The sequence below is a fragment of the Protopterus annectens genome, chromosome 3.part0, assembly GCF_019279795.1.
Source record: "Protopterus annectens isolate FY-2018-M chromosome 3.part0, PAN1.0, whole genome shotgun sequence".
Taxonomy (NCBI): Eukaryota; Metazoa; Chordata; order Ceratodontiformes; family Protopteridae; genus Protopterus; species Protopterus annectens.
In genome coordinates, this window is record NC_056731.1 from 483,321,660 (window position 1) to 483,334,141 (window position 12,482).

At 39.0% G+C, this 12,482-nt stretch overlaps 1 protein-coding gene across 1 annotated transcript in view; it reads right to left on the reverse strand.

Moving 5' to 3' along the window:
• ATPSCKMT (ATP synthase c subunit lysine N-methyltransferase) overlaps positions 1-12,482 on the reverse strand; it is a 464,757-nt gene that overhangs the window by 410,994 nt on the left and 41,281 nt on the right. The window contains exon 2 of the mRNA XM_044064907.1: positions 4,005-4,300. Within this exon, the coding sequence (XP_043920842.1) occupies positions 4,005-4,289 (285 nt within the window). The 5' untranslated portion in view covers positions 4,290-4,300. The remainder of the gene's footprint in view (positions 1-4,004; positions 4,301-12,482) is intronic.

The following is a 12,482-nucleotide window of genomic DNA, read 5'->3' on the forward strand; positions in this document are numbered from 1 at the left end:
TTTGTGATTTTCTCCTAGGTCTATCCATTTTAAATCTTCCTCTTTAGTTAAACTAACATGCGGTAATAGATTTGATTTGTAAAGTGAAAAGAACTCCTGGGGTAATTAACAGCTAACTACACTGTTCCCTTTCATGTCCCAGTACAAATTACACAGTACCAATCTGTTTGCATGATTTCCTAAACAATTCTTGTTCATATTCTTTGTCGGGTCCTGGTGTATTACAATAATACAGAGTACTGTGCAACAGGTGTTGTATGTCAATACAAAGGGAGGGGAACTTACTGATAGCTACATTCATTAACTCTTCAGTTACTGCTCCAGGGCCAGTCGTAACTAAGTCCTGGCTGTACCAGTAAAATGTCTCACCTTCTGTTTGTACTGCAAAAGTATTAGTTTGTCGCTGTGCTTCCATACCCTGCATGGCTGGAACGACTGCTATGCCTAATAGTTGCATAAGATCTCTGCCCAAAGGGTTCACTGGGCATTTTGCAGAAACAACAATTTTGCTTTTCTGGGTTAATCCTGAAACAGGATCTGTTATTGTAATGTTATGGGAGAAAGGCTCCAGATACAGCTGTCCATTAGCTGCTTTTACTAGTATAAAGTCATGTGATTCTGAATTTTCTGGTAGTTTGGAGGGGTGTACCAGGGTTCGTGATGCCCCTGAATCGCACAAAAATTTGACTTCCCTCCCTTCTACCAGGAGTGTCACTTCTGGTTTTGTGTCAGCTAGATAGAGCTCTAAGCTCATTAAGGCTAGGTCTAATATTTTGTTTTCTTCACTATCGATAGCTTCCTGCACTTCCTCTATTATCACATTCTCTGCTCCTTCTATCACATTGTCATTTGTCTTTTCTCTATTATTCCTATCTAGTGATTCCTGACTTTCATATAGTCAGTCCTCACCCTCATCGTTTTTGTCTTCCACTGCTGCCTTTTTATTTTTCCTGCAATCCCTTGCCAAGTGTCCCTTTTTCCCGCATTTGAAGCACTCACCTCTTTTCTTCCTCCCTTCAAAGTCCTCTGATCGCTGATCAGATTGTTTGTTTCCCTGGGTATTCTTTTTGCCCTTTTGTCCGGACTGTACTAAATAAACTTCTCCATCTTCCACAGCAAATACTTGGGCTTTCTTTTTCTTTTTGTTATTAAAATGCCTTTCGGTATGTCTAGCATATTCAAGCAGTGATTGTAATCTGCTTGTACGATGGTGTACCATATGTTTAGTAATGAAACTACTTATGGGTGCAATACTGCCTTTCAAAAATGCATTCTTTAACAGCTGCTCATATGGGGAATCTTGTGTCTGATCTTCAGGCACCTGCATTCCACAGTGATTGTTAAAACATTCCAATAATATGGCAAAATATCTATCAACAGTTTTCACTTTCTTGTTGGATGCATTGATTAATGCAAGTCCAGTCTGCCCTAGGCTTCCATTTCTCAGAAATTCGGTCCGTCAGACCTTTCACTCTGTTATCTAGTTCTGCGCTGCTATGTGGGAGGGGTCTAAGTGCAGTGTCACGGGGATTCCAGTTGCCACTGATCATGTGCCAATCTGGACCTACTATTTGTCTGACCACTTTTTCTACTTCCTCTCCATTTAAGTGATAACTTAATCTCATGCCCTGCAAGTCTCCTAAAAACTTTCTAAAATTAACTTTTGGATGGGGAATTCCCTCTGTGGCTTTCCGGATGTCTTCTGGTGTCCACGGTCTGTATACTAAGAGAGTTGTGTCCTGCCCTTCTTGTCCTTCCTGAGGATTTGGTACTTCTATGAGTGGGCATATCTCTTCTTCACTCATAGCCCGTGAATTTCCATTCATTTGATATAATTCAATATCCCCTTTTAATTTACGTGTTCGAGACCTAGTCTCGATAGGATCTCTAACAAACGGTAGTGGTTTTATAGGAATAACTGGATATCGTGGGGGTGGGTCAGTTTGTTCTTTTGCTTCATATTCTGGTAAGGGAGCTGGTAAGGGAACCGGAGACGGCGGAGGGGCCGATGCTATAACTAAGTTATTATCCTCTTTGTCTAGAAACATTGCTTTTGAATTTTTATTCTTTTGTTCTCTTCGGTTTGCTTCCTCAATCCACCTGTGTGCCTGAGGAACTCCTAATTTACGCTGTTTTTTAACCCGACCTTTAGAATCGTTTTTTAACTGTCTAATAAGTTTGATAAGCGAGGATCTTTCTAGTTTCCCATCAAATTCATATTTATTAACCCATTTAGTATAATATCTAATGTTGTCAGCGCGCTGTGATTGCATATATTTTGCGTCTTCGGTTAACGGTGGACTTTGGGGTCTTTTCATTTTTGTGCACGTATTACCCATTTTGTTCTAACTTTTTAAATGTTACGTAACCCTTTTGTTTTTATAATCCATGAGCAGATGGGTATGCAGAAGCTGTCAGCCAAGTGGGTGCCAAAATGTTTAAATGCTGTCGAGAAAAGACATACAGTGGACACTTCCAAGTTGATTTTGCAGCATTTTCATTGAGCTGGTGCCAACTTTTTGGAACTAGTTAAAGTTAAAGTTAATGAAACATGGTTGCACCACTATGATCCTGAGACAAAACAACAGTCCATGCAATGGCGGCACTCAAATTCACCAAGGCCAAAGAAGTTCAAGATCCAAAGAGTCAGCAGGAAAGGTCATGGCCACAGTGTTTTGGGATCAGGAAGGTGTTGTAATGACCATCTTCCAAGGGGCCAAACAATTAATGCAGAATACTACTGTAACTTTCTGTGCTGATTAAAGGAGGCCTTGAAAGAAAAAAAGAGAGAGAAGCTGCAAAAAGGAGTTCTCCTTTTGCAAGACAATGCACCTGTTCACAAGGCTGGCAAAACGATGGATGTTTTGACGAAATTGAGGTTTGAGTGCATAGACCATCCATGCTACTCACCAGATCTTGCACCATCTGACTATTTCTTGTTTCCAAACCTTAAAAGATTTTGAAATGGCAGCAATTTTCATGTGATTTGAAGGTGATTGCTGGAAATGAGCAGTATTTCAGTAATCAGACTTCACGCTTTTTTTTGGCAGGGTTACAGAAACTACAGACAAAATGTGCCAAGTGTATTGAACTTTGGGGAGACTATGTTGAATAACTTGGAAATTTCATGGCTCCACGTTATTCCCTTCCTGAATCTATATCATGTATTATACGTGTATCTATATTTTATATATATATATATATATATATATATATATATATATATATATATATATATATATATATATATATATATATATATATATATATATATATATATATATATATATATATATATATATATATATATATATATATATATATATATATATATATACATATATATATATATATATATATATATATATATATATATATATATATAGAGATATATATATAGATATATATATATATACTCACATCACATATGTGTGTGTTTATATAAGTGCATAGCTATGCATATAGACTACTTTGATACAGAATATCACAACAAAAGTGTAAAGCAAGAAAACTTTTTTCAAACTATTGCCTTCAAAATTCAAAACTAAAAATATTTAAGTCATAGTATGATTGCAATATACCACGTTGTGAGTGGGTTACACAGATTTACTTACATATTTTATACCAGTGCAAACTTTTACATATGTACATGCAGGCTAATTAATATTTTACTGACAGATTTGCCACATGTTTTGCACGTCTGTAAACTTTTGCAAACATACACGTGAGCTAGTGAATATTTTACTAATATTTCTGTATTTTCTCTAATTCATTTTGACCATGACATGACTGATGCTGACCATTGTCGATTAGTTAATTTAACTAAGTTATCAAATATTCAATTAAATGGTCTTTAAACTGGATGTAATGGAAATCAAACCATATCAGATGTGAGGAAATCCTGGTATAATCCACATCCAAGCATGGCATACTGCAATATTCAACATTAACACTCAATATACAGAAACAGCCTGCAGAATCACCAGTTCTGCTCTGAAACATACAATTCGTCCATCACCACTGCCGATGTCAACAACACTTCCAGTTCGAGCACGCAGCATTTTCATAACATTTCCAACTTGTACTGGAGTTGCAGGCACAAATGGCAGGCACAGCTTCCTTAGAGCAGGAGCTACAAATGGCATGGCCACAGCATACAATGCCACCAGAATTCCACCAGTGATAGCGGTCACCATAATACCCCACTTTTTCTTCTTTCTGTAATCAGGCTTTGGCATCTCATTCTCTCCATCTGTTGGTAGGTAAGACTCATGAAGAAATTTGGACATCTCTAAAATTCCTATAGAAAGAAATAACACAATGTTTAAGATGGCAATTTGAAAAATTGAGCAAGATTTAATCTGCATTTTGAGCACTTGATATTTTGAGATCAGAATGACTATAAATTACCATAGACTTAAGTTTTTATTTATTGTGACTATGCATCAGGCATAAAATACATTTAGAAAAGTTTTTTCAAGTCTTATTTTAAATACTCTTAAAATAAAAGTTCAAGTCTACCAGCAAAAACAAAACCAGCGAAAACAAAAATTCAAGTCTACCAGCGAAAACAAAAGTTCAAGTCTACCAGTGAAATGTTATGGGGTATTAAAAAATGGAACCTCCACAATGAATGCCTAACCATCAGTGTAATTCAACATTAAAACTAGTTTAAAACATCTTTCAAATTATACAGAGACCACCTCTTAGAATAAATATCGGAACATGCTTAGTATAGATTTTTTATCTGTAGGTGTGTGGCAACCAGCAATCTGTGGATGTGCGTAAAGTAAATTTTTCTTCTTATGATGACAAAAATATATCTGATAGAGCAAATGCAGCACTGCAGCCAAACTAGCACTGCAGCCAAACTTGCAATGAGGGTGAAAGTCACCTAAACTCATGCTTAGAAAATGTTAATACCCTGTCAAAGTTTATCTCAAGTCTCCCAATACCCAGTCTTGGTACATGGTGGAGCTCATCTCATCTAGATATATCACTGTTCCAATCTGTATAATGATGAATGAAGATTCACTCTTGGATAACCATACATAATTGTAGTTGATTATATATACAATGTACTTAGGCTCACTTAACATATCTTGTAACAATTTTTTCTTCTAAATAACACGTTATGTAACTTTGTGCAGTTTTTCTCCCCAGGAGTCAGCTGAAAAAGGACACCTGGTGTCCAGTAGGACAATCCTGGTAAACAAATGTTAATAAATAAAATTAATAAATAAAATAAACCACTTCAAAAGCATGCATTTAGCTTCCTGATTTTCTTTTTTACTCTGATGCATAGTTGATTGTGAATGGTTCAATGCAAGGCTTTATAAAGAAAACAGGTGGTGGACTGCTCTTCCAAAACCTATGACAAGAGACTTTCTAAAAACATAACAACTTACCAGTATTTAAGAAGATAAAACTGGGCTTTATTTATCATACACTTGCATTGACCTTCACCTTGAAAGGGTAAGCTATATTTACTTATTCTTACCTCTACAAACAGCAATAGTTTGAGAAGTAGAATTCCTGTATGGAGTGGCCTCTTTCTAGTTTTGGGGATGACCTTAAAAAGAGGTCCCACTTAGGTGTGGAAATACTAAACCCATGGCTAACTGCTACCCAGCTGGAGTCTATACCAATATAGGACATGAATGCCTTAATGAGACTGTGAGCTGCAGAAAGACCTCTGTACATGGTATGTGAATACACAACTAACTATGCAGCACATTTGGCCTTACAGATTATATGTACAGCACTCAATAGGATATCATTTACAAATGTAGTTATACAAGGAAGCTAACACTAATGGGGGGAATGCCATGCCCACTGTGCTCTAGATAGATTGATGTAGCACAGCAAATAATCTCCACACCTTTACAAAAATTCACATTTTCAATCTCATGAGGCGCATTAGGGCTGTAGCCAAAGTCCAGGTAAATGATTAAGGTAATAGTAGTTAACGACACACCTTTGTAAAATTCCTGTAGCAGTTTCTCCCTGGTTATCTCCTGAAAAAAACCTGAACTAAGACACATAGGTGAAACTTTGTATTGTATACCCTGTGAAGCCAAAAGAAAAAATTCTGAGCATCATTTAGACACCGTATTGGTTTACAAAGGTTAATATGTGCAACTGTCTACACCACTGTTTCTCATATGAGGAAGCCTGGGCCTGTTTTGAGGAGTCCCATCCATGTCTAAAAATGTTGCAGACTTAAAACATTATCTATATGGTACTTTTTATGTAGGATCAAACTAAGTGCAGAAGGATACAAGTAAATTAATATGCATGTGGGTATGACCAGAAACCAAGAATATGGCTTTGTGCATGTTTGATGGGGGGGGGGGGTCAGACCGCTTCTGTACAGTACAGCATATATTTTTCAGTATGGAGAAACCAAAAGTACCTTCAGAAATATAGATAGGCACCAGGCCCATTCTGTACTTTGAGGGAGGCTCTCTATTACACAGTTCTAGAACCTATGGTCTAAATTAATGCAAACAATATTACATTTTCTTACTGGCAGAAGGAGACAATAGATTTATCTTTTCAGTGCCTTATCATTCTGTTTTCCATCCCTACAAGACTACAGCTTCTTCTGGCCTTATCCTTTTGTTCCACTTGTTCCATGTCCTCATGAATGCCTGTGTAGATTCCATCAGCTCTCCACCTCCCATTCTGGTACTCTTTCCCATGAACCCACAAACCTCTCTATGTAAAAACTACTTTATAAATATTGAAATCCATGGAGTGGTCAGTCCCTACAGTCTTCTGTCATTGTCCCCTACCTTCTCTTCTTAATTTCTTGTTTGAAATGACCCCCCTCATATCTCCTTGACATGATTGTGTGCACCAATATAATGTCCCCACCCCCCCATACTTCTAGACTCAAGTGAGAAAATCTCTAGCTCCTCTAGTCTCTGGTCATATTTCATCCCCTCAATCCCATGAATCTTTCAGGTAGTCTTCTTCTAGATTTCTTCCACCAGCCTGATGTCCTTTTCCTTACAAGAGCTGCACACAGTACTTATGGTGTTAAGGTGCGATCTGGCCAAGGACCTGTAGTATGCAAGTATTATATCTTTTGTTCTGGAATTTATCCCCCTAAAAATGCACCCCAACATTTCTTTGCGACTGCCCCTTCCATCTCACTTGGTTCCTAGTGTTCAGTTCAGGAATGATCAACATCCCCAGATCATTCTCCTCTCTTCCAACATCAGCCCCATGCAGCCCAGCAAATTCTTCACACAAAGGTTGTTTTTGCCTTAGTAAAGTACTTTGCATTTGTTCACGATGAACCTCAACTGCCACTTTTCTGCCCACCTGTTCAGTTTTTTCAAATGCTTTGCTATGATACCCCATCATCCACTGCTGCACCTATCTTAGTGTCAAAGTGTCATCAGTAAATGGGTATATCCTGCTCTCCATTCCTTCAGATATGTCTGAGATGGGTATATATTATCTAATCAAAGAGGCATTACAGCGAATGTCTCTTCAAATCGACCCCTAAAGAGCAAACCACCAATTATGCAAATGTCCAAATATCAGTGATTTATTTCCTAGGGAAAAAATCACTGATCTGGCCAGAAACTAATCATCACTAACAACACCTCAAAGTGAGGGGCTTCGCCCCCCCCATACCCCCCTAACTAAATATACCAACTCTGAGATTGTACTACAGTGGGGAGAGGGGAAAATTTATTCTGATGACCAAACAATTTTTTTCCCTAGGAAAAAATTGTTGATTTGGCCGTTCACCTAACTGCAGCTTCGCTCTTTAAGGGTTGATGAACAGGCATTCGCTGTAATGCCTCTTTGATTAGATAATATAGACCCATCTGAGACATACATGATGAAGAGTACAGGACTCAGGACAGATCCCGTGCGGTACTCTACTCATTACGTGCCCTCCACTCAACCACAGCTGACCAATTCCTCAGTCCTGGTCCTACCATAAGTCCTTCAGTATTCCAATCAATCTCCTTTGTGGGACACAGTCAGAGACCTTGATGAACTCAAGATAGACCATTCCTACTGGTACTCCCCTGTCAGCATGTGACCCTGCCATCCAGTTTTGACTGACACCTCCTTCTGGCTATGAACCCATGCTGGTGACTCTCTTGGAAACTGCTGTCCTTTAGTAATGCTCTCAGCCTTTCCTTCAGTTTTTTTCCATGACTTTCTTGCCGCTATTGTTAAGCTAACACACATGTAGTTCCTTGGATTTTTCCTGCTCCTTCTTGTACAGAGGTAGCATAACTGCTGTCTTCTAGTCCTCTGGTACTTCTGCAATAGCCAGTGATCTGTTGAGGATCTCTGGTGGGGTAGGTCTACCAACATATTGGCCAGTTTTGTCCGGTCTCTGGAAGGCAATCCATCTTATACTTGTGCTTTATCCTCCTTAACAGAAGCCACTTTCCTCTAAACCTCTTGCCTCTCTATCCCCTGTTCTCCCCATTTTGCCCAACCTCCCTCCCAGCATGGCAACCTTACATTGCTTACCTTTGCAAAGACTGAAGCAAAATGTGCTCACTTAGTGCCACTGCTCCTCCCCATTCTTCTGCATCTTCCTCCAGTCTTTGCTTGGCATGGACAGTTCTGTCCTTCCCTTCCAGCTTTTTATTACATACCTTAGTAAAGACTTTGCTTCACTTTTTGATTCATTTAACTAAATCCATTTTAAGTTTAGTCTTTGCTTTACTCACCATTTTAACCACTTTCTGTTGACCTCTTTGTACTGTGTTCCCTCCACCTTCCCAACTTTCCACCTAATTGCTAGCCTCATATTCTACATAACTTGATTAGCTTTCTTTTTCTTTTATCTTTTTGCCTGTTTTTCATACTCTTGCTCATAGTCCTGTGTACTTTCTGCCCGAGTTATCTTCATCACTTCATATCCTCAGGAGTCTCCCAGTGTCCTAATTCATCCTTAATCACCTCTCCTAACAAAGTGCATTCCATTCTTCTAAAATCCTACACTATAATCTTTGTCTTTCTGTTCGTTATCCTTTGTCCCTACAATAAAGCACATACAGACATGAAAACTGTTAGATAAGAGCACCTTAAACTGGGTATTCATGACACCCTCTGCATTGGTTAGAGGAGTGTGGGCTACTTGTAACAACCAGGTGCAACTCACTTGTTCTTTTCCCAGAAGATTTTCTCCAGGCTGCCCTGGGTGTTGTGGGATGTAGCCCCACAGCCTTCTAATTAGTATAACCATTCTCCAGCACCAAATCATTTTAGGGAAGGGAAGCCAAATTAGGCAAGTCTTAGTTTTGATTCTTTGAGCAGCATAACTGTTAACTACTCTGCTTGTCCAGAATATTCTCCTGTACGCTAGAAATAACCACTGCCATTAGGACCACGTCTGCAATACCAACTGTTCCAGTCCTGCATCACGTTGCTTAAACCCTCAGCTTCTGCTACCTTGGAGCTCAGAATCTTCCTGTCTATTCCTGACAGGTTCAGATCCCATATAGAGTATTATTCTTTTTCTTCTATCCCAAACCCTTATTCTCTTCTTCAGTCCTTCATTCCACATTTTGTGTTGCATCCGGTGGACAATACGCTGTATCAGTCTATTATCTCCCCCAACCTTAGCTGCCACATCACACAACCTAGCCTCTTATCCTGGCTGCCTCTTTGCCCCATTCCTAGTTTACTGATTTTCATCCTCCCTAACCTCACAGTTCTTTTATGTAGGCTTCTATTCCCTTTTCCATCTCTCCCTTCTCTGTCAGTTCTAAACAACCTATACCTGTGCACCTCCAGGCCCACACCTTTTAGTCACTGGCCCACTTTTCTGTGATACCAGAAACCGTAATCTTTTAACAATAAACTCTACAACCAAAGAAAAAAAACTAAATCCTATAATAAATAAATTACTACACACATGAAATAATCTATTAAAAGGATTAGCAAAGAACTAAAAAACTACCATCGGGAATTAAAGTAAAATGTGAACTGAAACTGAAAGTTGGGAGGGTGGCCTAATGGTTAAAGTGTTTGCCTTACAAACACAAGGTGCAGGGTTTGAGTCTCACAAGGGATCATTGGCTAGGCTTAAAATGGCTTGCAAGGGCCATTAGTATGAATTTATGAACCTATAAACTAGCATCTAAACTCAAGAATAATTATAAATCACTCATTAAACACATCAGAGAAATAACACTCAGCAATATTCCTAGATGGCACCACACATTCTGACCATAAAGACATAATGAATATACCTCCAAATAAATCTAATTCTAACTTTATCCCAGAAATTCCCTGAATCCCTTACATCCCCCTACATCTGCAAGGAAAATGTCTTAACTGTGCTCTCAAAGGCCAAAATGTCTTAACTGTGCTCTCAAAGGCCAAAAATACCACCTCAATTGGTTCAGACAATATATCTAGGTGCTTAATAAATAATGCCCAACATGCCCTTGCAAAGCCCCTTGTGAACTTGTTTAACTTAAGATTAACCACATGGTATGCCCTGAAGTACGGAAAAGGAATAAGGTCATACCTCTTCACAAGGATAGTTTTACCACTGACCAAAGGAACTACAATCTAACAAGCCTATTTTGCAAAGCCATCGAACGCATCACATCTGACCTCATAAGCTATGATATCCAAAACCTTGCAAAAGTGGACATTCAACAGTTTGGTTTTGTGCCCAGTAGATCATATGTACTAAACTTAGTAAACTATAGCCTAGCTACAGGGTGCAGATGGATGGAGCCCTGACTGCAGCCCAGGTGACCAGAATTTAACTGATTTAGTTAATTAATTGAGGTAGAACACTGACCTCAATGGACCCTTTACAGATTCAGCCCAGGAATAAAAGCAAAAGTTGAAATTACATAATACATGCCAGAAACACACAGTCATAGGTCTACAACAAATTACAAAAAAAGTTTACATATAAATACAAGTTAGTTGCAGAGTGAAAGCATTTCTATGCAGCATTATATTGGTACCAAATAAGAAGGGGTGGGAATGGAGAAACAGTAAGTGAAGAAGCATTTATGTATTCATACAGAGCTGGCATTAAAGAAGGTTTGTGAAATATATATACAAGGTCTGTATGAGTTACATGGTCCTTGTGTTTTGAACAAAAAGGTGAGGGATATAGAGAAGGGGCTTAATGTCTGTGGTAGAGCAGAGATGAGTTGGTGGTTGCGCAATGTAACAGATGCAATTTTAACTGTATCATGAAATTCTTTGAAGAGGAAGTGCTTTAATTCCTTAAAAGGAGAAGTTTTCTTCAGAGGAGGCTGAGAGGAATTCCCAGAACTTAAGGGTGAAAGACAGAGTAACTGTGTTCTGTGCAATGTAGTTTAGTACTGGGAGTCTGCAGGGAGGGATGTGTGGTTGTTGAAAATAGGTTGTTGTTGGCAAAAAAGGGTAGAAGGAATGTTAATAAGCTTGAATTGAAAAACAAGGACTCCCATTAAAAGTTTTATCCTGCGAGTGATGGGTAACTTTTAGTTATGTACTCACCATAACTTCAGATGTTTGGGATCCATCTCGCCTACATTCTGAATGATGGGTTCGGAGCCGATCCCTCGGCTCCGACTCGGCACGCTTATGCCAAAGAGCGAAGTCTCTTATTGGCTGAGCTTACTATATCCCAGGATGCACCACCAACAGTCCCCCAGATCTAGTTTGTCCGCATACATGCACACATGCATACCCTGCTTATATAACATCGTCAGATGAAACAAGATAAAACAGTGGAGCTCAAAACCGTTCTATCTCTTCTGATCTGCAAGGCAGGGGAAGGAGGTGGGTATCAGGAATGTAATGGCGAGATGGATCCCAAACATCTGAAGTTATGGTGAGTACATAACTAAAAGATGTTATGTGATCTATCTCGCCTACATTCTGAATGATGGGACAGCGTCCTAGCACGGAATCCTGGGTGGCTCACTGGAAAACACTCCTGAGTACCGTGGAACCAAATGAAGCTCGTCCTTTAGATGCCACATCCAATTTGTAGTGGGAAATGAAAGTGTGCGGGTTGGACCAAGTAGCCGCACAAATTTCGAAATAGCGACTTGGAATGAAAAGCTATAGAAGTAGCCATAGCTCTGGTAGAATGAGCTTTGATAGATGATGCGAGTTGCTTATTTGAAGAAGAATAGGCCTGAGTTATGCAATCTCTGATCCATTTTGAGATTGTAGCTTTTGTGATGGTTTGGCCCAATTTATTATCTGAGAAGGACACAAACAACTGGTCTGACTTACGAAGTTGCTGGGTCCTGTCTAAATAGAAGCGTAATTGCCTGTGAACATCCAATTTATGGAGAGTGTATTCTGCCTCATTAGAATTTTGGAAAGAAAACTGGTAGTTCTAGAGATTGTTGAAGACAGAAACTAGAGCAGACCTTTGGGACAAAGGATGGGTTAGGCCTAAGAGATACTCTATCTTTGTGGAAAATGAGATATGGTGGTTTAATAGACAGGGCTTGAAGCTCTGAGAC